The sequence below is a fragment of the Pocillopora verrucosa genome, chromosome 4, assembly GCF_036669915.1.
Source record: "Pocillopora verrucosa isolate sample1 chromosome 4, ASM3666991v2, whole genome shotgun sequence".
In the NCBI taxonomy this organism is placed as follows: Eukaryota; Metazoa; Cnidaria; class Anthozoa; order Scleractinia; family Pocilloporidae; genus Pocillopora; species Pocillopora verrucosa.
Window position 1 is genome coordinate 3,669,147 of NC_089315.1, and position 25,306 is coordinate 3,694,452.

At 36.8% G+C, this 25,306-nt stretch overlaps 4 protein-coding genes across 5 annotated transcripts in view; 2 read left to right on the forward strand and 2 right to left on the reverse strand.

The window, feature by feature from the left end:
* Positions 1-780: 780 nt before the first annotated feature.
* LOC131775901 (ADP-ribosylation factor-like protein 15) lies at positions 781-5,312 on the reverse strand. The gene is made up of 6 exons (XM_059092023.2): positions 5,116-5,312; positions 3,873-4,017; positions 3,449-3,508; positions 3,070-3,125; positions 2,300-2,452; positions 781-1,743 (listed from the first exon to the last, which is right to left on the reverse strand). The coding sequence occupies exons 1-6, from the start codon at positions 5,176-5,178 to the stop codon at positions 1,585-1,587; spliced, it is 636 nt and encodes a 211-aa protein (XP_058948006.2). The 5' UTR covers positions 5,179-5,312; the 3' UTR covers positions 781-1,584.
* A 35-nt stretch (positions 5,313-5,347) lies between these two features.
* LOC131775897 (endophilin-A2-like) lies at positions 5,348-12,504 on the forward strand. Its single transcript, XM_059092016.2, has 10 exons — positions 5,348-5,524; positions 5,633-5,701; positions 7,425-7,497; positions 7,758-7,901; positions 8,847-8,980; positions 9,527-9,593; positions 10,230-10,324; positions 10,517-10,620; positions 10,821-11,032; positions 11,331-12,504. The coding sequence occupies exons 1-10, from the start codon at positions 5,480-5,482 to the stop codon at positions 11,462-11,464; spliced, it is 1,077 nt and encodes a 358-aa protein (XP_058947999.1). The 5' UTR covers positions 5,348-5,479; the 3' UTR covers positions 11,465-12,504.
* Positions 12,505-13,072: 568 nt separating this feature from the next.
* On the reverse strand, positions 13,073-15,343 carry LOC131775898 (NADH dehydrogenase [ubiquinone] iron-sulfur protein 4, mitochondrial). Its single transcript, XM_059092017.2, has 4 exons — positions 15,158-15,343; positions 14,862-15,037; positions 13,912-13,985; positions 13,073-13,325 (listed from the first exon to the last, which is right to left on the reverse strand). The coding sequence occupies exons 1-4, from the start codon at positions 15,329-15,331 to the stop codon at positions 13,222-13,224; spliced, it is 528 nt and encodes a 175-aa protein (XP_058948000.2). The 5' UTR covers positions 15,332-15,343; the 3' UTR covers positions 13,073-13,221.
* A 1,798-nt stretch (positions 15,344-17,141) lies between these two features.
* The window catches only part of LOC131775903 (uncharacterized), a 9,117-nt gene continuing 952 nt past the window's right edge, over positions 17,142-25,306 (forward strand). The window contains exons 1-4 of one of the 2 annotated variants that reach the window (XM_066166180.1): positions 17,142-17,347; positions 20,203-20,843; positions 21,249-21,509; positions 22,808-25,306. The exon at positions 22,808-25,306 is cut by the window's right edge and continues 952 nt beyond it. In XM_066166180.1, coding sequence (XP_066022277.1) covers positions 20,234-20,843; positions 21,249-21,509; positions 22,808-25,306 — 3,370 coding nt within the window. In that variant the 5' untranslated portion in view covers positions 17,142-17,347; positions 20,203-20,233. Of the gene's footprint in view, positions 17,348-18,308; positions 18,526-20,202; positions 20,844-21,248; positions 21,510-22,807 lie in introns of those variants that run through there. The other variant, XM_066166181.1, reaches the window with a different exon arrangement.

The window sequence follows — 25,306 nt, forward strand, 5'->3', positions numbered from 1 at the left end:
TTTCCTATTAGTTTCTCCTTGTACCCACCGACACATAAATAATGCAATATTTTCATATGTAGAGCTTAGTACTACAAGTAGCAGGGATAGAAAATGAAAAAAACGGGGCCTCAAAATGTTGAATGACTCGCGTCAACAGCAGGATAAAATTCGACCCAAGCCGATTAAAAGTAATCGGGCAGGCTTGAAGTTTTGAATGGTTGATTCAACGAGGTTTGACTGTACATATAGCCAGTGTTAGTGTTGGTAAATTCTGGTCAAAGCATTACATAGGAGGAATGAGAAAAAATCTGATCATCATTTCGTAAATAATTTTATTGATGAGGGTTCATGCTTCTGTAATAATAAGTATGAGCGCAAAGTGTGAAAGATTACTGAGAAGTACTAGAGCAGTGGGAGACCAGCTGCCAATCACTTTCAGGTAATGAAATGAATTTTAACATCCTACTCGGCCTAATTGAGTTCTTATTTTGGGGGCTGGGGGGAGGAAGTAGGGCTGGCTTTGTTAAGAACATGAAGCTCTGAACGCGCTTTTTAGGGCGTTTACGGATATTTAACATATAAACTAACAATATTAATGTCAGGGCGTAACAGAAACATTGTCGTAATGGCAACGTAGTCGGATTTGGGAGGAAGTAAAATACGGAAGTTGACCTTGCAATATGACACAACGTTAAGCTAAAACACCAAAAGAAGTCCTCTAGTGCCTCAAAAGATTGGAGCTTCAGTTTTCTCCTCATTTCCTTATTCTTTTATACATTTGTACAGGAATATATGAACTCGATTAGTATTCTATTTATTCCAAACAAATTTCACAAGTTTCTGGCTTCCAACATATTCACAACAGCCAGCTTATTTCTTATGAATCTGAGATTTCCCTTAACCCTGTCGGGACTATGATCGGACAACAACCACACTTACGGAAGATGTTCAAACGACTTCCGCAAATTAACGAGTATGCTTCAACAACTTCTGAGGATAACTGGAGGTGTCTCAAACCGTTTAAAGATATTACGAGAGGGCCATTGCCAAACAAAACCGCGAACGAAGAAGTAGAATAAATTAATAAAAAGTCGGATTTATAAGTCAGAAGCAAAAAACTGTTGTAGTAGCAGGAAATCGATCTGAACGGATGAACTTTACACACAATTTGCGAGTATGGATGGGTACCGACATATCAAAAGAAACATCTTAGAATCCTCGCGTAATATCGCGACCAAGAAGAGATTAGATCAACTTTAGACTGAAAACAATCCCTGTTTGAAAATTTTTGCACCAATTTTAACATCTGAAACAACATCAAGTTGCTAACGGGAGGTTTCGATATATCGATGAGAGTTACATATTGTTCCTTGGTTTAAATGCGGCAATAAATATAATAATGATGAGGATAATACTGCCACCACTAATAACAATACTACTACTTATAATACTACCACTATTAATGATAATTATACTTCTAGGACTAAGAATAATATTAATACTTATGGCGCAAGTACCTTTACAAATAACTCCAGGACACTGAAACCCAGAAATCGATTAAATTAAAGTGGAAATCACACACATGTTAGTAGTTTTTTGAGCTCATAATCTATTTTGTTCCGATGTTTCCGTGTCAGGATTGATAAATGACACTAGTTTACTAAGTCCTTGTTTGGCACTTTCCGTGTCGTCTTTAGAGCACGCTTGTATGTGCCAATTTCTCTTGCGAGCAATCGCATCCAACCCCATCATCCTCGACAGCTGTGGATTAAAAAAGTTGAAGACGCAGATAAAAAATCAACCATCCGCATACGCTTTGGACGCCATATTCACATATCACAAATTAAGTTGAGAAAAAAAAGGCCCCAAATATTGATTGGTTTGTCAGTCTTTATGCAACAGTTATTGTCTTTGACAGAGGGTCAAAGTTAGATGGGGTGATTTAGCATTATCAGCTGAGCTGATAATGTAAATTGGCTACCATAAAGAGTTTCATAGCTGACATTTCGAGCATTAGCCCTTCCTTAGAGCTCTGACAAAGGAGCACCACAGTTTCTTAACCCTAACCCTAACCCTAACCCTAAGCAAACTTACCCCTTCTATTCATAGGTTGATGGACAACTGGCCTTTTACCAGTCAACAAATATTTGCATCAGAAGACATCTATTTTTCCTAATGATGAAATTATCCAAAATAACCTGGAAAAGACTCTACTTGTAAAAAATGTAGAGGATTACTGTGATAAACACTGTTTATCATTAAAACAAAAAAAAAACATCTCTAATCCTGCAGTAATGTTAAGAGGTGCACCACTTACCTCATCTGCACTGCGGGCTCCATTAACATCTTGTTTGTTAGCTAAGACCAGCAGAGGAAGGGATTCCAGGGAGGAGTGGGACAGGACTTCTTGTAACTCAGCTGCAGCTAAATCCACGTCATCATCATTGCAACAGCTGTCCACCACAAACACCTACAAATTATTGGTTATTGATTTGTATCTTAGTATTTACTTAATGATCCTTATTTAAAATATGGCAGGATTTATTATCAAAACAAACATCTTTCATTACTTGATATAAAAAGCCTTTCCACATGAAGGGTTATATCATTCTTTTAAACATTGTGTAGTTATATTGGTATCAGCAGGTTTGTTTTCTACCATTTTCTTACTTTGATCCTCCCAGGAACAGGAAAGAGTAAAGGCTCACTTCCTGCCCAGCACTTATGCCAGAAATTTTGTAAGAAATTTTTTAAAATTAATTATTATCATATTTCAAATACAAATTACAGACATAGTTAAAATTACTACACAGAAACAAAGAGATTTGGTCAACAGCAGCTGTGCAATTTTTGTTGTGTGCATTTTCACCAAAATTAACAATTGTGACAATTGTTCTAAAACAATATTAGTTAGATAAGCAATAAGACATTTAAATTACTATACATTCTCATTTTTTTGAGAATTTGAAAATTTTTGAAAGTTTGCAAAACTTTCTCAAAGTTTCCTTGCATTCAGATGAGACTGTATAAACACAGAAAAATTCCTCATTGGCTTAACTTTAAACTTCACGTAAATGTTTTTCTTACTATCCCCTGAGCTCCTCCAAAATAGTGTGGCCAGTATTTTCTGACATTATCTCCACCTATTATGCAAAGTTAGATAAGTTTATGAATTAATAATTTTATTCATTTGAAAAAATCCTACCATCAGCACCATTAGTAAAATGACAATAACCTGACATTCAATAACTTAAAGGAGGCCCACTGCTACATGGTCTTTTGGAGTCAAATCCTTAGGTCATTTGAAATATTCTATATTTATGTAACAACTGCCCTGATCTCACTTTATATGTAAGTCTATGCTTGAAAACTATGACCCCAGTCTCTTTTGATACCTTTTAAAGTTGAGATCTTTTAAGGGTTATCACTGTTGGTACTAAAAGTAACTTTGAAGTCATACACTTACCTCCGAGTTCTTTAATATTCAGAATGGCACTGGGTAGTTGGACAGCTTTCACAGAGAAACCTATCATAGCCATTTCAGAAATACATTTCAGATTTAGAGTACCACTGAGTGTATGGCAATCATTTTGTAAAAGATAATTTCCTGAATTAAATCAAACAGTTAACATGGGTAGTTACTGAATATCTTACACTCAGAAATAAGGGATATTGTCTTGATATAAAACCAAATTCTTCCTACTAGCCCATGAAGCAATGTTACATAACAAGTTGGGAGATTCTTTTCCATGATTCTGGGAGTAAAACGATCAAAATGTGCTCACAATCATCACTATAAATAAACTTTTTCTGACATTTAACAAATGTCAACTCAAAGTGATAAATCTGAAAAGTATATTCAAATATAGACACTTGCAAAAAGAGCTTACCAACAGTGGGCTCAAGTTTTTCAGAGGCGTCCCCACTCAGCTTTGCAAACAGCATTGACTTGCCAGCTTGGCTGAGTCCAATTGCAATCACAGAGTATGATGGCCTGGGTGTTGAAGGTTCCTTGCAGCAGACTGTTTGATAACACTGTACAGTATAAATACAACTGAATATTTCAGGTATTGGAAAGAGTTTTTAGGATGGATTGATATAGTATCTCTTTTCTAAGGTGATGCTTGAAAGACGACTGACTCAACTTCCTGGTACATGCAACAAATTACATCCCAAGGGGCTGGTTAAATACATTCTTAATAAAGGGGGGGGGGTTGGGGGTTGGAGAGAAGTGGGAGGAGGTAGTCTTCAGGTAAAGGGTTGTTTATATGCCAATAAAATCTCTCTCTGAAAATAAGCCTTCACTGAAACTGTAATAGGCATCCCATCCTCTGGACAGAAGAGTAAAGAAATGAAAAGAAAGACCATACAACCAGTCTCCTGGTCATACATGCAATTACTCCTTGTTATATATCTCTGTGATAAAAGAAACCGATGTTGGCCATGTGAATTGTTTCTTCTTAAAATGGAAATGAGCAAAAACACAAAAACCATGTTTGAAATCAAACCTTGAGAAAATCAGGTAACATAATATATTTGATTAAAAGTGATTATCTTCGATTTCCGTCTTATGGATGACACAAATTCTCTGTGTTTATCTCTCAGTTAGTAGATGTGACATGATTGGTCAATTTAGCGGGCTGTATGTTACTTCGCAACCAGCTAAATTAAAAAAGTTTGTTGAATTTAATTCTTCCCCTCTATTTGAACCCGGAGAAATAATAAACATCTCACCTCGTTTTACACTGTTTTTTTCGCTCGGACTTATGAGCCAAGCGCGAAGAGCGCGGGGCATAAATCCGAGCGGAAAAAACGAGGTTCCGTAACTTATAGTAGAACGGACCACGGACGCGATAAGTAAGAGGAATATATACAAAAGGAAAGAACTTGGCGAAAGTGAGTAAATTTAGTGCTGTGGACAGGCTAAAAAAGTTTGCTACTCTCGATCTCATTCCAACCTTTTTCAATTTCCTTTCTCATTTGTAATAAGATTTGATTTAAACTTTGATTGAGTTATCTTTCACAATACAAGTTCCAAAATTGCTCATAAAATCACGATAAGTTCATGATTAAAAGTCTTATTAATCATTACAATATCAAAATATATATGTTAAATAACTTTAGCTTACATACTCGAAAGCACCCTATGCGGCAAATTGCGCACGCAAGAGAACACCACTGACATTTCTCTCCCATTTCTCCACCTTGACCTGCAAATGATTATTCTAACGGCAGAAAATTTCCTAATTTTAAAAGCGAATACATGGAGAAGACACGATCAAAATTGTCAACTGATTTACGCGGGCTTTCAAATCTTTATCATCTGCCATTTTGAGTCATGTGACTAAAGCCTAGGCTCCCCGTCAAGGGAAGTGAGAGCAGTCGACGTGACTTAGCCTGATTCAAGAGTTATTTTCGTTGTATGCGTGTGGTTTTGCGCGTAAAAAACTGCTTCAAAGAGACGATTGAGTAGTTCAAAGATCAGAACAGAGTCATCATGTCATTGGCAGGGTTCAGAAAACAAATTAACAAAGCGAATCAGGTAGGGTAATGGGCGAGTAGGGCAGTGTTTCACGGCACAACTTGGTACGTGCTCGTGTTCATATTTCATGAACCGTTCCATCTTTGATTTCCGTTTGTTGATTAACAGTTCATGAGTGAGAAGATTGGTGGTGCCAAGGGATCAAAACTGGAAGAAGATTTTGTGGAGCTAGAAAGAGTAAGTTTCCTCATAAGGGTTACCAAATTGACCCCAGGTTCTACCAATGTGTATTTTCCCTTTCTGGTCGGATTCTACACGTAAGCTGAAGTAACCTTTAATATTTGTAAACGACATCACCTTTTTAAAATAATTCTACTTCTATCATTAGGAAATAATAGTTTGTCTTGTAACCTCTCGAAGCTCGAGGCATCCTATTAATTTCTTCTTCAGGCCGAGTTGTAATCCGTTTTGTTTTGAAACCTTTCCCAGAGTGTCAAAAGGAACTTGACACAAGATGCTACAACCGCTGACGCCACGAAAATTTTGTCGCACCGGTGATACTGATGAACATCAGGGATTTGCATTTTCATGTTTCACTGAATAGTGGGAATAATTTTAAGTTTACGGATGTTTTGCCCAGCGAGAGTCAAACTTCGGTTTCCTAGTGTTTTGTAATGACTTGCAAAATATCTATTGTTCTATACATGTTCCTCTTTGAATCGAAACTTGAAAGTATGTACCGCTTGTTATTATCGGAATGCTAGTTAAAAAATAATTATTGATTTTAATGTCCATGAATTTTCTGTAACCTCATAGCAATATTCGCTTCATGCAGTTTAAATCGAATCATTTAGAAATTTCTATCATGAGGAAATTCAATGGAAAAAGTTTATAATTTTCTCATTTCGTAAAGCTTAATCTCTCTCTGCATTTAATTACCATTAATAGTAAAACCTATATTTCATCGCATTTGTTCAATCCACAAACTCAGATATTACCTATAAATGAGTTTTAATCTTCTTATGTTAAAAGTGATGTTGAATTAATTAACACAACAACAGCAACGAGGAATCGAATTAGTGACTCGCAGATCCATGCAGTCGCTCTATCATATCAACGAACGTTTTGCAAAGATCGCATCCTAAAATCGTGGATAGTACGTAGAATGAAATGGAAAAATGTGGACTGAAGAATACTGCAAATTGGTTTTTAGGAAATAATTGTACTTTGCTAAAAATTCAGAAAAAGGCAATTGTAAAATTTTCTTAGTTTTCTCACAGGAAATATAATATTATGTACCATATACCTGTACATGAAATTGAACTAGATCGGAACTGAACGAAACCGAAGAAAGAAAAATTGGGGGGACAGAAAGTCTTATGTATAAAGTGATATGCAAAATATCTTTATGTGGGAAGTTCAGAATTCTTGGCTGTTGTGGTAAAAAAAGGTTCAGTGTTATAAAAAATTATCCAGAGTTCTAACTATCATATCTCATGCTGTTCCAACATGCTCAGCTTAGACATTGTATTTTTGGAGGGAAAGGGTTAAAAGCTACAAAGTTTTATCTGACTGAAGGTTTAGTTGATAAATTTAATTTTATCTTTATCGCTTTGCTGGGGAATTGTGTTCCCCATCTGTCATGCCTACTGTTTAATCTGAATGTAATTATTTTGCAATGGTTCTCTATGTTATATTATATAATAGATGTGTTTAACTAAGTGGACCACTCTATAATTTAATGCAATTTTAAGACCATTTTGGTTAAATTGAACTTATTGATTGAAGAAACTTTATAAATGAATTCTTATTGTTGAAGAGTAAGTTAAATGAAATTTGTAAATTTTGAAGTTTTTACTTAGTGGGACGGGGAAAAATATCTCGTGTTCATGTTATTGTTATGTTAATGTTGGTCCTCAGTGAGCTTAATTACTATATATGTTTTGCTCTTTTTTTGTAGAAAACAGATATTACTGCAAACCTGGTGGATCAAGTCAGTGGTAAAACAAAAGAATACCTTCAACCTAACCCAGGTACTCAGTGGACTTAAAAATATAACATTTCATATTTTAGTTTGTGTTCTATGATTGATTGGTTTTGCAGGCCATACTTCACTGTACGGCTTACTAAATTCAAAACTTTGTTTGAATTGAAATTTTTTCCCTCTGTTTGAACTCATGGCCTGTGTGCCTTATGCTTATGCCATAAATCTGGCGGTGAAAAACCTCTGATAAGACTAATGTGTTGCTCTCCATTCTGCCGCATATTGACTTTATGTAATCTTACTCTGAAGCTGCTCGGGCCAAGCTTACAATGCAAACAACTGTGCACAAAGTGCGAGGTGAAGCCAAAGTGTCAAGGTACCCCCAACCAGAGGGCCTTCTAGGAGAGACCATGCAAAAAGGAGGCACTGATCTTGGGGATGATTCACTCTTTGGTAAAATGAGTAACATTTGCATGTAACTGAATTGCTAATTGTGTAGTTGAAACTCATTCCTATATCATAAAATATTATATAGTAACCATTCAATGAGTGAATTACTTGTATCTTTGAAAGAGATGGTTATTTATCCTTCCTTTAAAACTTTTACACCTCACCTTCCCTGTTACTGCAAGGTGTGCTGATAGAAGGGTTTTATTTTTTCATTCAAACTTTATTGACATGTCTATGGGCATTAGCATTTTTACTTAATTTATACTGAATTGTTATGTGATGCAAATGTCACCATGTTTTGCCAAGTTTGTTTTTGACAAAATAAGCTAAATCCAGACATCCCTTGCAAGACATTTTTATAATAATTGTACATGTATGAAGATGTTTTGTTACACATATGTTTTACTTATATAAATATTTTTTGGTTAAAAAAGTAACAATACAAAGCTCAAAAATTATGTTCTGAATACTAGGTAAATAAAATTGGTAAAATCAGTTTACATTTACAAAGTTACAGAAAAAAACTGAATAATTGGAGGTTAGGTTCAAAACAGCTGAGTGTGCAATTACTGTTGTGAGCATTTATATTGATCATAATCAGTTATTTAAAGATTACCTGGTACTTAAAGAGAAAACATTACACCTCTTTGCATTCTCACTTTTAAAGTAAGTAAATTATAGTTTACAAGTTGGAAGAATATTAAATACTTGTAATTACTGTGAACAATTAGGAAAAAAGAGAGAAAAGACAAAAAAAAACCGCAAACAAAAACAATAAATAGATGTACGTACAGTGTACATGTGTCTGATTCTCAGTTCCCTGATGAAACTTTTACTCAGTGAATCCACATGATATTACAGAGCATTCATTCTTGCAGAAATCATTAGCTTACACTTAAACGTGATGAATGCCATTTATTGTGTGCTATGACTAAAATTTACCTACAGGCCAAGCCCTTCAGGATGCAGGGGAGGCCTTCTCAAATCTAGCTGAAATAAAAGAAGCACTGGACAATACTGTCAAACAGAACTTCCTTGATCCGCTGGATCAGCTTAGAAACAGGGATATCAAGGAAATTATGGTACAATTTGAAACATAACTTAACAAATAAATGACAAAAAGATTTTCATGTTGCTTTGCATCTGTTCAGTAATAGATCAAAATGAAGTGAGAACAAAAAAGTGGCACACAAGACGAAGCCAAGTGTTTCACTGATTTTCTACCACATTTTGATGCCTTCTGTGATCTATTACTTTACAGACCCATGGCAATGTGGCATCCATTTGTCTCATATTATAAAAATGTATCATACAGGAAAAATTGTTAATGGTGATTTCATCCATGCATCAGTGTCCTCCAATAGATCATGATTATGTAAGCCCCATGTGTAATTCATGTGAAATGACATTCTTCATAAAGCTAAACAACATATGGTCATGTCAGCACTCATAATTTTTTTCTTAAAACTTTATTTGCCATTTAGAAGGCTTAGTTGAACAGTGATCAGCCCAACTAGCAGTCAGTCATTATATGTGAATACGAAGTTGCTTGTGTATGCTTGTTTAGAAGCAACTGCCATCAGGCTAATTATTCTTTTTGAATAGTAATTTCTTCTGATCTTTATCAGCACCACAGAAAGAAACTGCAGGGACGGCGACTTGATTATGATTGTAAAAAGAGGAAGGGGCCCAAAGGTACACATTGATTGTAGTTAAGTTTGTTTGGCTTGTAATAGTAGAGCTTGCAGAGTGTAGCCCCATAATTATACAAAATAGTAATAACCCATCAAGCCGAAAAAATGTGGATGTACAACCATACGACTGTACAAGGTGCTACTTTTAACATGCATGGTTAACTGTACCGTAGGCACACCAACGCTATGGCTTTGTCCAGCAGTCCAGTGGTCAGTGCACTGGGCTCCGAGTTGGACAACCCAGGTTCTAGTCCTGGCCGGGGCAAGGTGTTGTGCCCTTGAGACGTGTGGGAAAAAAAAATGCAAGCTCTGCTTTTAGGCTAGGCTAAATCTATATATTATTATTGTTCTCCATTCTGTTGTACAAAAGGCATTGTAATTCCCAAAAACTCTCTCCAATTCCTCTGATAACTGGTGTTTGAGCAACACAATGCAATGGAATAAAAGTGATTTTCCTCAGAAGTACAAAATGAAATACAATATACATGAAGGAGCTTCTTTGCTGTATTATTATGACTATCCACCTTTTAGTTGGGAGGTTACTGCCATTTTGGCTTGCCTTTTCAGTAATTTTTTATTTTCCTTTTTTTTGTATTTCCTAGTTGTTTATTTCCTTGTTTCTTTTTTCTTTCAATAGTTCCAGAAGAAGAAGTCAGAGCTGCAGAAGAAAAATTTGAGGAATCTAAAGAGATTTGTTATAACAGTATGCTGAACCTCATTGAGACTGCTGATGTAAGCATGCAAATGTATTGTTTTCCAGTAAATACAAATTTACTTTTAATAGTGATCCCTTGTCTCCAGCTGCACTGTAACTGTTTGATCTGAAATTTGTGAAACCTTGAGGTAAATTGTACAGCCCCTTTACAATAAATTAAACTGGAACTTGTATTGATCACTTACTGTAATTTGTAATATGTTCTTTAGCTGGAGCAAGTTAGTCAGCTGGCAGCCCTAGCAGAAGCAATATTTGACTATCACAAACACTGCTCAGATGTCATGGAAAGCCTGGTAGCTACTCTGAACGACAAGTTAGTGGATTGATGAACATTTCAATGTATACACATACTTGCAACTGTTCTGTCTGTAACCATTATGTCTTTTATTTCTCATTATGAAATTCTGGAGAGAGATTGGTTTTAAGTTACTGCATCTTTAAGGTTCATTTCAGTAGTGGTTTCCTTTTGACTTTTATTTACTTCTTTTTCAACTTAACTCTTCTTTATTTTAGGGTTTCTGAAGCTGGTAGTCGCCCACGAAGTGAGCGAAGGTCCATCCGCATTCGCAGTAATGATGATAGTGATGATGAGGAGCCCGGGTCCTCTTACAGTTTCTCACCCACACCATCTGCCACTCCATCAGCCCCACCATCAGCACCCACCCCTGCAACAAATGGTTCTTACTACAGTGGCCCATTTAAAGCAGTGTATGATTTTGAGTCAGGTAAGAAAAGTCTTTGTAACATATTTGTTCAAATTATTTTATAAACAAAATCTACAGTGTGTACATAAGTAGTGCAACCACACACTAGTGTTATGAGATTATCACTGTGGTGGTCTTTGCCAAGCACAATGTTACACCTTCAACTGAATAGAAGACATTGCAGTTTTATAATATTAAAGCCAAACTTGCTTTATTTTAATTTAACGAGATAAGAATTTGATCTCTTAACTTTAACTTCTGTTATTTTGCATATATAGTTCTCCATTCTAACACAAGAATATTTGTTTTTGTTTTCCAGAAAATGACAATGAACTAGGTTTTAATGAAGGTGATGTAATCCAAGTGGATGAGCAAATAGATGAAAACTGGCTTTCTGGAACATTAAATGGCCAAACTGGAATGTTTCCTCTTAATTATGTAGAGAAAATGTAACTTTGATCAACCATTTTGAACAATTGTTAGGTTTGACTGGGTACAATGAATTGATGTATGAACTTAATTTATGTGACAAAATTAATTCTTGCCATATCAAAATAAACTTTGCAAACTAGGTTATATGATTTTGTCATAAGAAGAAGCTGAGAGAAGGATCTTGTGCATTATGTAGTTGTATAAAAATTTACCTGCAATAATCCTTAGAATCATTAGTTGTAGCTCAAAGGAGATTAGGCTCTTAATAGTCAGCAGCACTTTTTGGGGGAAAAGGAGGAAAAAAATTTTAAAAAATAGGAAAATTAACAATTCAATAAATAGAAATCATAAAGTTTTCTTTCAAACCGGTTGATAATGGTTCTACTTAAAACAACATTTTGTTGCCAACCATGGGGGGATTATCACATCTGATTGGTTTGTGTCTTACAACCTGACCATCATGGAAAGCAGTTGAATTACTGTAGTTTGTGGAATATGTTTCAATGAAGACAACTATTATTTACTCTAATGAAACAATGCTGCTTTATTTTACAATCATCCTGGTTTATGAAATTGTTCGTACATAATTGATAAATATGCAGCTATAGTAACCATAAGGCTTTGCTTTTCGCAGCCTGTGAACAGAGACTTATATGCCAGACTGCAAGTAAACTTTGGTACAGTTAAAGTCATTATCTTACTTGTAAAGTGGAGTTCAGAACGCAACATGTACACCTTCATATGGTTAATTGTTTTGGCAAATTCATGCAATTTTAGTTATTAAAGTCAGTGCATGTGATTGAATTTGATTATGAAATATGTGTATTTAGAAGTGAGGAAAATTATTACAAGTTTTAGTGACCCACCACAGAACAATTGTGAATGGGGATGCTATGAAGTCTTCTGTTACATGTGCATGAGATATGTTCTCAGTGTAGCTTGAGGTGAGGTATTCATTAAATCGTTATGAGGTGATCTTAGATAATTAGAGACCTTTTTAGTAGGTGTCAGTGATTATCAAGAGATCTAAGTTTGCAATAAAATTTAAGTGTTTTATTGAGTATCGTGCTGTGAACTAGTAAACCAGATACCTTGTAGTCTGCAATTTTGAAAGTTCACTGTTGCATGGCAAAGTACAAGGAACACTGCAGCTTCTGGTTTTCACGAACTTATTTTCTTGGTGGAGATAGACCCAAATTGTTAGAATGTCTCTGTACACATTGCATTCTTGGATTAAAGTAACAGGCTGTTTGCTGTTTGTAAACCACAAAGAAGGAATGATGACAGCCAAAAGAAATCCCAACCATGCTCCCTCTCCTGACCACCACAATGTTGGCACTTTATTTGGAGACTAACGACTTTCTAAGACTTGTTGAACACTGAGGGCCAAGTGGGTAATGGAAATGTTTTATTTTTCTATATACCATTTATTACTATTTGGCCAAAGATTTTCTTAATTTTTTTCCTAGATATCTGCAATTTTTTCCCTAAACGACTTGATTTTTGCAATTGTGGGTGATTTATGATGGTGAATTAAACAATAACCTAAAATGTGGCATAAAGTGTAAGAGGATTATGATTTTTAAACTAACCCTAAGCATTAACAACAATGAATCCAAGAACACAAACTGATCTTCTCACCAAAAAGTTTATTTACATTGCATGGAACAAAACGTACATAACAGTACAGATTAATGTTGTAAAGAAAAGGAAATTTGTTTCATGTTTTAACAACCTTTCCCTCAACCTTATCAAACCAGATATAATCGTTTATGTTTCTATTTAGTAGACACTCTGGTTTTCTTGTTCCAAGAAAAGTTTGCTCCATAAGACTTTGGCTTCATCTTGACTTCATGTTTTTCATCAATTTCATAATTCCAACCTGATAACACAGGGAAAATTAGAAGGAATCTTAATCAGGTGTAATGAATACTTGTAGTCAACTGATTTTGAGTGCAATTTGGAAACTATAAACATGTGCCTGTGGAGAAGGCAATTTGATGCCTTTAAAGAAAGGGATTGATGTGCTCTCAACCAATAAGTATGCCAACATTGCTGCATGGTTAATGTTAGTATAGGTAATAACATAATTTTGAGTACAATTTTTTTCACTTTGGAATTTTTCGGACAACAAAATTGCATGAGCCTGTAGAGAAAGTGTGATTCAAAGTCTTTGAAAAATCTACAAGTGCTCATTTAAACCAAATGAGAAATTATATGAAAAATGTATCACTGAAAATCAAGACAGGCGAACTTTTGACAATTATTTTGTGTACATTATTACAAGCATTACAAAATAACAAATGGCTTTAATGTTGGGGAAAGAGAAATGGGACACTCTTTCAGCTCTTCTACATTTCTATGTTACTTATATTGTGGGCTATAATATTCATTTTCAAGCAAGGATTGGACTCGAAACAAAAAGCTTTCATTTCACTGACTACAGTGGTGTAAGCATCAGTAGTTACCATGTTTCTCAGCATAGTTCACAGCAGCCTCTTTTGAGGGGAATGTGAGATAAATGTTAGACAAGGGATCAGCACTACAATGAAAAGAAACAAATACATTAATTGAGATGCAATAAAAGACATCCCCATTTCAGTTGTAAGTAATCCTCTTATTTACTAAGTTTTATACTGGTGCCTTCTTTTCCACTTCTAATAAACATCTCCTCCCTTCCCTCTACTTTCATGGATGAGTTCTTAGACAATGAAAGACGTAAAGTATTGGTCATGTTTTGCCACTGGTGTAAGACCTTGAACATTTCTAACATTCTTGTTTAATGAATATGGAAGCGATCTTCACAGTAATGAACACTACTTAAGCAGTAGTGAAAATATGGCCTGAAAAACATTCAAGCTTGTATGGGATTTTCTTTTTTTTAAGGCCCAGAAGTTCGCTGTACTATGAAGATCACTTCCATATTCATTCCTTTGTCTGCAGTTCACAAATAGAATTTTCATATATTATCAGTCATTTATTCTTGTTACAGTGAGTGTACTTGTCAAGTTTGGAAAATAATTATGACTACCAACTGTGCAGCTACTAAAACTTAGAATCAGCTTTCTCTACAGTCTTTTACCCCGTATGTTGTGGCCTTTGAACTTCGTTTTATGATATTATCTACTAGAAAATCAAAAATTGAAACTCAAATTTGACGCCACCAATGCAATATCAAAAAAGTTAATGTTATTTACCAAATAATTAACCTAGCTTAGTTTGACCTTTTCTCTTTCCTGGGTCCAATTGGTACTCAGATAAATCAAACCTCATTTGATTTTGTTACATTATCGTTGTCGAGCTATGAGCTCAAGCATATTCATTTCCACTGACACGAGCAGTATTCATACTACGTGCACAAGTATTTCTTAATTTGCATCCATCTGCCTCGAAACTGATACTTTATCAAGTGACTTACTTCGAGGCCCATCCCATCAATGGATTCTCCCAACGTTCCATTGTATCAAACTCTATTTGCCAATTCTTTGTGTTAAACGAACCGGACTGCGTCGCTGTTCGTGCAGGGACAAAAATCCTTGCTTTTCTTTCTTTGACAAGCCAGTCTGGTACACCAGTCGTTGTGTCGATTACTTCCTGAAAAGATTCAGTGAGGAATAATTTTAACTTCATGGTCAACTCGTCGACAACAATGCACTAGATAAATCAGCTAATATAAGTCAGCTTGCAAGTAAGTTCTTAGTTCTACTTCTCTACCTTTCCGTCGTCATCAATCACCTCGACAGCTTTCTCCTGTTTATCTACAACTGTTGGTGTTGAACTGCTTGTAAAATTTTGATTTTGAAAGTGGAGGTGGCCAAGCCTTACGGCGGGACGAAGAAGACGAGGAAGATGCGCTCGATGACCAACCTTTATGATGAAAGTCGCCATTTTGAATCTCAACGATCGGCGGGAGATTGGGGTTGGCAAACAGTTTAGTGTAATGACGTAATTTATGCTAATCAAAGCTTCATATCATTATCTATTCCAGTTTACCAGGAGTAATGGCTCCTGATGTAGATTAATGATGACATTCGATGTTAAAGTTTACGCATAAGAAGGAGGATATATCCACCAGATGCAGAATATGCAATTCTTCATCAGATTTCCTGAAAAAAAAATACTTCAAAACATTGTTCAAAATTTATACTTGAAAAAAAGTTAGTGGCGTTTCAGACGACATGGTACCTTGGCAAACAAAGCAGTCATTTGGACGAGGGCGGGTATGCTAGCCTGCAGAACAGGCATTATTTTTTTTTCGTTTTTTTATTTTTGACCGAATTTATTAATTATTAGCACATAGAGCTCTCTACTAGGTTTTTTATAAAAAATCTTTCCTTGACACACAGAACATAAAGTTTATTAGCAGTCCCTTCATAGCAAAGGGTTTGAAACATAAAAATTCTGTTACAAATTCGGCGAAAACCCTCAAAGGAATCATTGTGGTTTTGAGTTCAACCACTTAGCCATGGCGGAACAGCGATTGCTAGGCTTTTCCCCCAAGATGAAAATTCTCCCTTCGTGCTAATGATCTGCCTTGGCCAAGATTAGTATTAGTATTTAGCACTCCCTCGAGTAAAAGGACGCCTAGTCGCAATTTTTTTTGTCTTACTCTAGTATAAACTATTACTGTCAACACCCTGAAGGCCTGTCAACTGACTCGATGGAACACAACGGGACACTTTAGTTGTACTGGTAAGGTCCCAACAACAGAATTTTGCTTGTAATCTTATTCGCTTGACTCCACTGACTTTTCTTAGGCAAATAAATGAATGTGTATATTAATACGGGTAAGAATCGACCAGCGTTTCGGGTGCGAACCAACTCAAACTGGGTATAAATGGACTGAATTTGGGCGCGAAACGACCATGGGAACGAAACGACTGGATACCTCAGGGACCATTGCTAACGACACACGCTTCATTATCGTGATCTCTTGTTCGTGATATACACGCGATTTCTTACGTCTGTTGACTCAAGAGAGAGTTAGATACAAATTGGAGAACGTCTAAAAAATACTTCTTGACCGAATGAATTTAAGAGCTCCTCGCAGCTAAGAACACTATTGAACTAGTAGTTGAAAATAGGACCTGAAAAAAAACTCAGGTCCGTACGGGATTTGAACCCATGACCTCTGCAATACCGGTGCAGCGTTCTACCAACTGAGCTAACAAGCCAACTGGGAGCTGGTCAATATGTTGGGTCCAATAACTTCTTGACCGTAGGAAAAAAATATATATTTGGTTTGTGTACCTGATGACGAGGCAAGAACTTGCATAATAAGTTTGTGAACTTGCTAAGATTAGAAAATAACTATGATAACCAACCGTTCAGCTAATAAAACTAAGGAATCAGCTTTCTCTATCATCGCATTCACCCCTTATGCTGTTCTAATATGAATCAATAAACCCTAATATATAAAGAAGTGCATAGATCATTTAGGATTGTTTTATATCATATGAGACTCAAATTCACTGTGAATTTCGTAATGATAGTATTCTCTACTAGAAAACCATTATTGGACATGAACGCCATCGATGCAATAATTAACAAAGTTGATATTAGTTGGTAAAAAACTTTAAGATATTGTTCAATATTTACATTGAGATTGTTCAACTGACTTTGATTGGCGCAATGTGACTGATAAGACACAAATGCATTCAATATCACGGGCTCACATATTAGCATTTCAGATAAAACGAACACCTTGGCAGACAAAGGAATTAGATAGTCGAGGGCATGCACGATGTTAGTGTCAAGATGATCGCTTCTTTTAAGTCGCAGCTCGAAGAGAAATGTTCCTAAACGAGCTTATGTCTGATGATTTGTTTTGGAGAGTGCTCCAGCTTCCACTAAAGCGGTAACGACGAAAATTGGATAGGAAACAAACGTGCTTGAAATACAAAGGTACGTACTAATGAAAACTGTAGAGAGATGAGAGATATTTCTTCGTATATTTTAATTATTCTGTGGTGTGTTCTATGATATTTTGGCTCTATAGTGTGAAGAAAACCATAGGATTATAGTTCTGATGGAAATCTTAGGTAAAAAGCTTATTTAACGAGACGAAGTTCACAGAATGAAAAGGCGACACGTTCTAAAATTCATTATGCATACACTCTACCACGTGTTCTTAGATAAAAGATTATTGTTCGAATTTTTACCTTAACTCAGCAGAATTGAATATCTCTAATTATGCTATTTGGTTCCTTTTATGGCAAGATTTCGATTCCTTACGGCAATGTAGTTCTTAATGCAAACAAGTATACGATGAAAGACAGCAAACATGGGCGTGCTTTGATTTGGAATTTCTCTTATGTCAGCCCAATATCTCACGAGAGAAAGTGGCAAATGAGTTAGATTTAACAAATAGAGAAGTCTTGACTGTGCTCTGTTCTGTTGTAAAGCACGCAGGAAGCGGCTAGAGCGCGAAAGAAGTGTAGGGGGAAACACGAGACGTAGTCGAGTGTTTCTCCCCACTTCTTGAGTGCTCTAGCCGCTTCCTAAGTGCTTTACAACAGAACAGAGCACAGTCAAGGCTTCTCTATTTGTTTTAGAATAAATAATCCGTTAAATTCCCCAAGAATTACTTTCAATTTTCAAAACAAATCTTATATCCAAAGCGAACAACAGTGTCGTCAGCATACTCTATACTCTCATAAAGCACGCTACAATAAGCCAATCAGAATCCCTGTTAGAATGATTCAAATAATCTGATTGGCTGTACAAGACTAAAGCTGTCAAAAATGTCAAACCATCAAAGTTCAAAAACCATCAAAGTTCATATTCTGTAATAGTTTACAAAAAATAGCTCGGCATGTCGAATTTAACACTTTTGCCTGAAGTTTTTTAGTTTCTAATACAGGATCTGAAAGTGAAATGTTCAGTGAAATTCGGCCCAGTCGTGGCTCACAAGAATACGCAAGTTATTTCACATGACAAGTAGAAAACAAACTGTTTAAGGCGAGTGTATTATGAATGAACAACAGCCGAATTCACTAAGAAATGAAGATCGCTCGGAATGACAGCGCCGTAAAACTCGGTTGCAGTGACTGATCTGGCCTTCCACTCAACGCATCGGAAAGGTAATCAGGGCAAGCTCTTATTTTTTCACTCGAAGGGTAGTCGATTTAGTTCCTGAGGCTTGCTCCATTGCGATGACCGAAGATCGCCATGATTAGCTAGCCGCGATAGACCTTAAGTCGCTCTGACACCGTCATGATTAGTATGAATTTTAACAGTTATGCCAGGTTATATTTTTCATCATTCTTTTTTTTTTTCTGTTTGAAATCGAAACTTTATATTATTATACAAGTGTTAGCTGTGTTTGATTTTTATTACCGTTCGTAAACTCGCAATCTAACTGAGCGTGAAAACCGTTAAAAAAACTCGGACTGTCTATCTTGTTTTATCTTTGAGGATTTTTGCCTCTGCTCACGTTACAGTAATGTAAATTACTGCACCTGGCATTTTTGCAAACCTTTGCTTGCTTGTTCCGAAATTTCACTTTCAATTAACGAAAGAAAAGCTAGAAAGGAGTCCCGGAAAAGGTCGGACATAGTACGATTTGGCAGATGGCGTGACAGCTTTAGCTCAGTTCTATGCTGTATACTCTCATAGAACACGCTCTTTCAACCAATGACAGTACGTGTTATATCCGAGCTTAATTATAGAGAAGAAATTACGTATCAACAAGCAACCATTTATTATTTTGTTTATCGTATAAACACCATGGGCTTTCGCTTTACTGACATGAATTTATTAATGAACTTTGAGAAATGACCTTTGGATTAAGAAGGGCGAACGCTTTGCCATTCATTCCGGCACAATAAAAGGCTTCTTCATGCAGATCCTTGTTGTTGCTCTTTTATAAAAGAATTTGCTCATGCTTTTAGCTACCAGCTACTCTTACACATTTTTTGTGCTCTCCAAACTTCTCACGTGCATCAACCAACACGACAGAATCACGTGAAAGGGGAGTGAGGTATCAGCAGCTGATTGGCTGTATCAAACGCACTTAAAATGCCGTAATTTTACCCTATGTAGGCAGAGCTTTTCTCAGGGCTGGAAATTCTTTTTAGACTTTAAGGAAAGGTCATCAATACAAAGTTTAGCTTTTTAATTAAAAACCATGCTCTAAACCATCTTCAGTTTAACTGAACCTTTTATCTATACATTCATTTTTGTGAAAGAGGGCTGAAAGCTAATAGTGGAAAGACGTTTTATTGAATGAAATCAACCCCATTAAAGAGAATCCCTGAGGCCAACTACTTGATGTGTAAAACTGCAATTTGGTTTAAATAACCATCCCCAATACTTATAGATGGTTCAGTCCTTTAGACTGCTTACTATCCTTGAGTCATTCTTTTCTTGTCAAAGTTTCCATTCATTGATGACTTTATTTTTAATTGTAAATAGTTTTATTTCTATGCTCTGATTAATATCTCATCTCTTATTCTATTTATTTAATTATCTACTTAAATGGCTAGGTTTCCTTCAGTTACCCTGGTGCCTAACTGAAGTTTGAAATCATGCAAAAATATTCAATTGAAATAACTTTGCTAAATCTTGATCTTTGTATGGATTCACTCCAAGTTTCCAATGTAGGATGATTTCTGCAAGATTATTGTTGCTTTTCCCTTGCACCCTGGCAAAGCTTAAATCTTAGGATGGAAGTGCCTTGTGCAGTAAATATAATGATTTTTACAATATTCTTTAGAATGAATGATAGTTATTTTGCACTTTAATTTGTCTTTTTTCAGTTGTTTTCAGTTAAGTTTTATTGCCAAAAAAATGGAAATGACAACTGATGAACAGAAACGTTGGATGGTGGTTGGAATTGCTATGATCAAAGTGATTGCCCCAGTGCTGCGAGATGTTGTTAACCAAGGAATAACTGCACATTACAAATACTTTGACACATCCTTACATTCCCGTAAGCTTAATGCACTGACCTATGCTGACTTTCGGAGTAAACCCAGCCTCAAAAACTTGAAGTTTGAAAACATCAACAACAACAGCCAAACATATAAGAAAGACAAGAAGAAATACAACTTCAATGTTTTATCTGAACTGGACCTGGCAAAATTGTATCTTCCTCATTACCTTGCAACATTCTCAGCATTTGATGAATCTCTTGACTTGTGTACCATTCTCCGTCTGCTTGGATATAGCAATCCAAAACCCATCTTTCCCTCACCAGACCCAATGCTCCTTATTCATACAGCAGCAGATGCTGTAAGAGATAATGTCAGAAACAAGTGGGCCCATGCTAATCTTAATGACTGGACTGAAGCTTTCTTCAAAGACTGCTTTGCCAAATTTGAGGATTTAGTGAAGAGTGTTGGCATTGGTGCAAAAGAGCAGAAAATACTAGACCAGCTGCATCATTGGCAAACAAAAGGTGAAATTGCAATGCAATTACACATTTACCATAAGAATAGGATGAGTAGCTGTTGAGGGTGGTTGTCATGCTTAAGTTTAATGATGTTAATAGGTGATTTCAGTGCACTTTTGGCGTTTTCCATACAGTTGAGTATTCTTTTAGAGAGGGGAGACTGAGATTCTTTAATTTGTGTGATATTTGTTTGATCTTTGATCAAAATTGATCTTTTTGCAAAGGTTTCTGCTGATGGCTCACTCATGCCCTTCATTCTAGGTGGTGTACTCAGCATCTGTGAAAATAAGGCTCTTTGGGTCCTTCCTCTAGAGCATTCTTCCCTTGGGGGTAGTCTTTGTGATGGAAGCTTGATCCCTTACATGTATCCTGATTAATTACATAAAATTATTTCTCCATTTTGTCGTTAAGGCTGTGAGGTAGTCATGGGACATGTCGTTGATCAAGAACTTTTGAAATTGGTGCAACAAACGCAGGCATATTTCCGTAAAGAATTGGAGGAGCTTCAATCAACTGTTGCCTCCATCGGAGACAAGCAGCAAACATTAGAAGCCACGGTCGAAAACCAAGGCCAGAGGATTGATAAGGTGGAAGCTATTCAGGCCGAAAATGCCGAGAAAATGAAGGAGAACTACAATTACTTAGCGGAAATGATCAAGAACTTTATAGCAGGTATTCTTTAATTCGCTTTGTGGGTTCTGCCCTCTGATATTGATCTGATCTGGTATTTTAATCATGTACTTTTAGTCGAAGTTGTGTATAGAGATCTGAAGAATATAGCTAACATTTGTTTTTGACCTTTAAATAGACTGACTTTTCTAGGCTACGATAAGGCAAACTGTTGCTCAGGCATATACGACTTGTAATTTTTTCATGTATTGTCGCTGTGTATGTATACGAAATAACATGATTTTTCAAAGACTAACAAAATTGCACGAGCCCGTAGGGCGAGTGCAATTTGTGGTCCTTGAAAAAATTAACAAGTGCTTGTTTATTCCAAATTGCACGAGAAAAATCATGTGATTACCTGTTAATAATATACATGGAAAAATACGAGATGGTCTATCATAATTAAACATAAGTAAAGCGCGCGCATCAAGTGCAAAAAATAATTTATTCAAACTGTGCGTTCGGTCAAAACAACTGCGTACGATCAAAACAATAATATGCAATGATATCTTCGCATCTTTAAGGTGCAAAAAAGTTCAAAGTCCGGCTAAACAGTTCAAGGAATTGTTCAGTCTGTGTCCGAATCACTTTTAATGAAATGGAATCGTCGTTTCCGAGGTTTAACCATGTTTGTTTTTAATTTCGGCGTTGGATCACTCGAGCAAAGTGTTAAGCCGGGTCGGCTCGTAATTTTCGATTTCCTCGGCAATTCCCTTCTCTAAACACCACTTTTTCCAAACCGACAACCAAAAGGCAGCGCCTTTTACAGTGTTTTCATTGTTTAAGCTGTTTTTTCAGCTGCGGTGGCGAAAGAAAACCTACTTAAAACGCCGGCCATTGTTTCGCTCGCAAATTTTCAAATTTTCAAATTTTCAAATTTTGTTGCGACATCTAAGGCTCGCATTTGATTGGCTATCTATGAGTTTCTTTGATTATTGACCAATCAGACTGTCTGATTTGTTTCTTTCTTTGCACTGAATTAACCCTCGTCTGCACTGAATTAACTCTCTTCTGCACTGAATTACCTGAAAACTGCATTTATCTTAACCAATCAGAACTGAGTAATTTTTCCATGTATATTATTAATTTAGGAATAGAACATTCTTCGGAAAGGTTAGCGTAGTTCTCTTACCTTTTCATCGCATCGTTGTGTGGCGTGGTGAGGTTGATATGAAGTTAGTGTTTATACTTTTGTTCAGAGGCATCTAATACGCTTTTGATTTCAAATTGTATTCAGCGAAATATTTCCCTAGTTGTATACTTCATTGATGGAGGTCAAATCTCTTTTTTTTTTCGCTTAGCATCTCCTCCAAAGAAGCAGTTTGATTTGGAATCTTTTCGCACCAAACTTGTAAATCATTATAAAAGGACAGCAAAGGTGCAGACATCTGTGTGGTCGAAGAAAGACAAAGTGTGTATTGACGAGGTATACACACGTCTGTCCATGGTCAAAGGGGAATGCAATGCGGGGTGCGAGGTGGGATGCGAGGGTAAGCACTCTGTTCCTGCAACTTCTTGGCAACTATTTAATGAATTGAAGAACGGTCGTGAAACGAAGAGGATACTTGTCGATGGCCAGGCTGGAATTGGAAAGTCTACTTTTGTGACGAAGCTCTCTCTTGATTGGATTGAGTGTGTCAAGGAAGCAAATCCTTTAAAGAAATTCAAACTAGTTCTGTTGATCAAGCTCCGAGAAGTTTCTCACTGTAAGACGCTAGAAGAAGTAATTCGCTCTTCTGACCTTCTTCCAGAGGAAGAGGAACACGTTATACCTGATTTGCTTCACTACATTACTGAGAATCAGGAAGAGGTCTTGTTTGTCTTTGATGGCTATGATGAATTTGGCGTGCGGAAAGATTCCGATGTTCTTAAGATCTTCATGGGACGAAAATTTCGAGATTGTTGTGTTCTGGTGACGACGCGGTCCTCCCAAGGGGATGACCTTCGTGAATTCGCTGATGTACAGGCTGAGGTTACTGGGTTTAGTTTGGAAGACATCAAACGATACTTAAACAAACAACTCGGAGAAAAAGAGGCAGAGGCGCTACTACATCACCTTAAGAAACAAAGGTTGATTGATATTGCGAAAGTCCCCCTACTGTGCCTGTTTTTCAGTATTCTGTGGAAGAAGAAGAGAGAAAAGTTAATAACAAAGAATCGGACGATGGTATTCTTGGAAATTATCCAGTGCATTTTGGACTATGATTATGGAAAGGGTGCTTCGGACCAGCCCAGAACTGTTGAGGGTAGTAAGGACATCCTTGCTGATCTTGGTGAGGTAGCTTTGGAAGGTCTGTTGTCTGATGATCTTATTTTTGAGTATGGCAAAGTGAAGCAAATAAAGGGCTGCGAAGGCGCCATTAACGGTTTCCTGCAAATCACCGAGGATACCGAGAACATTCGGCCTTCCAAAAGAGTGTCCTTCATTCACAAAACAATTCAAGAATTTTTAGCTGCCTGGTTCGTTGTGCACAAATTGGTACCTGAACGTCATATTGGACGACTGCAAGAGCAAGCTAGGGACAGCGAGAGTTGTCTTCGTCTTGAGAATGTCTTTCTTTTCATCAGTGGATTGTCCCATGATGGAGATGGAGGTGGAGATGGAGCTGGAGCCAGTGCCGGTGCTGAGTTGGTTTTACAACACTTAGCAGATGTTAACCGGGAAGACAGAAACCTTCAGTTTAAGCAGACAGTTGTTTTGCCAGGCAGAAGTGGAGAAACATGCTATGATCTCACTTACCCTCAAAAAAGGTTTCATGACTTGGTATTTGCGTTATTTGATGAAGCGCAATCAAAAGGAGGGCTTCTAAGACATTGCCTCTCATGTACAGATGGAGTGATGTTACTCTCCCAAAGACTTGTGAAGAACCTTTTGGAGTGCAAGGATAATATCATCGAAATGGATCAAGCAACTGTTGTTTTCAAGATGCTAGGAGGTGACCTTTCGTTCTCCCTGGAAGAGGATTTGAGGAAGTTCTTTGATAGTTTCGACTTGGTAGTGAAGGTAACAGAATGTTCTCAGGCTCTCCAACTAGGGGATTTTTACAGGAAGTTCTTGAACTGTGGTTTTCTTTGTATGTGCAGTTTCAGCGCTGTTCTTTTGGCAAGTAAAGGAAGCCTCTCGTTTTACGTTACGGACCTATGTATTGCTTGCGAACTTCATGGACTTTTGCTTGCGGGATTTAATGTTGACAACCATCCTCATCACGAGGTCACAGCCACTTTGGTCGATGGAATCAATCAAGATCGCAAACGCCAAAGACAGCTACGGCTTGAGCATTTAGTACCGCTTAAGTTTCCTTTTGAAAGTCAGAGTGAAGTCAGATCACTTGCAAGCCAGCAGAACCTTCCGTCTGACGAGTATTTGTTCAAGCAGCTGCAATCCTTGCAATGTGTCTCTCTTTCAAGCCGCAAGGTGCTTACAGCACTTGGTGACATTGCTGGGCGATCGAAGTCTTTTAATTCTGTAAAACTAGAACTTGCAAAAGGTGGTGAATTTTGTGATTTTCTAGAGCCTGTCAAGAAGTTAAAGGACTGTTCACTTCAATTGTCCAGGCGCTCCTTGGATACCTGTACGTCGGCTGGAATGAAACGACTCTCAAACTTATTACCAAATTTCAACAACCTCTCGGTTCTACGCCTCAACCTGAAAGATTGCTCTAAGATCCTTGTCAATCAGTTGGTCGCCGTTATCACGCACTCCACGGTCAAAATACTTCAATTGAATAAGGTGGATTTGGTGGAAAATACCGCCATTGTTCTTGGTGGCTCTGTGTGTAAGATGTCAGCGCTGGAGGTTC

Excerpts from the sequence above, each read along its gene's own strand:
- LOC131775897 (XM_059092016.2), top strand. The coding sequence starts at position 5,480 with ATGTCATTGGCAGGGTTCAGAAAACAAATTAACAAAGCGAATCAG. Across the intron at positions 7,902-8,846 it reads TGGGGATGATTCACTCTTTG|GCCAAGCCCTTCAGGATGCA; the intron begins GTAAAATGAGTA and ends ATTTACCTACAG. Across the intron at positions 10,325-10,516 it reads ACCTCATTGAGACTGCTGAT|CTGGAGCAAGTTAGTCAGCT; the intron begins GTAAGCATGCAA and ends TATGTTCTTTAG.
- LOC131775898 (XM_059092017.2), bottom strand. The coding sequence starts at position 15,331 with ATGGCGACTTTCATCATAAAGGTTGGTCATCGAGCGCATCTTCCTCGT. Across the intron at positions 15,038-15,157 it reads TGATTGATGACGACGGAAAG|GAAGTAATCGACACAACGAC; the intron begins GTAGAGAAGTAG and ends GAATCTTTTCAG. Across the intron at positions 13,986-14,861 it reads TTGATGGGATGGGCCTCGAA|TGCTGATCCCTTGTCTAACA; the intron begins GTAAGTCACTTG and ends TTTTCATTGTAG.
- LOC131775901 (XM_059092023.2), bottom strand. The coding sequence starts at position 5,178 with ATGGGAGAGAAATGTCAGTGGTGTTCTCTTGCGTGCGCAATTTGCCGC. Across the intron at positions 4,018-5,115 it reads GCCGCATAGGGTGCTTTCGA|TGTTATCAAACAGTCTGCTG; the intron begins GTATGTAAGCTA and ends TATACTGTACAG. Across the intron at positions 3,509-3,872 it reads AAAACTTGAGCCCACTGTTG|GTTTCTCTGTGAAAGCTGTC; the intron begins GTAAGCTCTTTT and ends TGGCTATGATAG.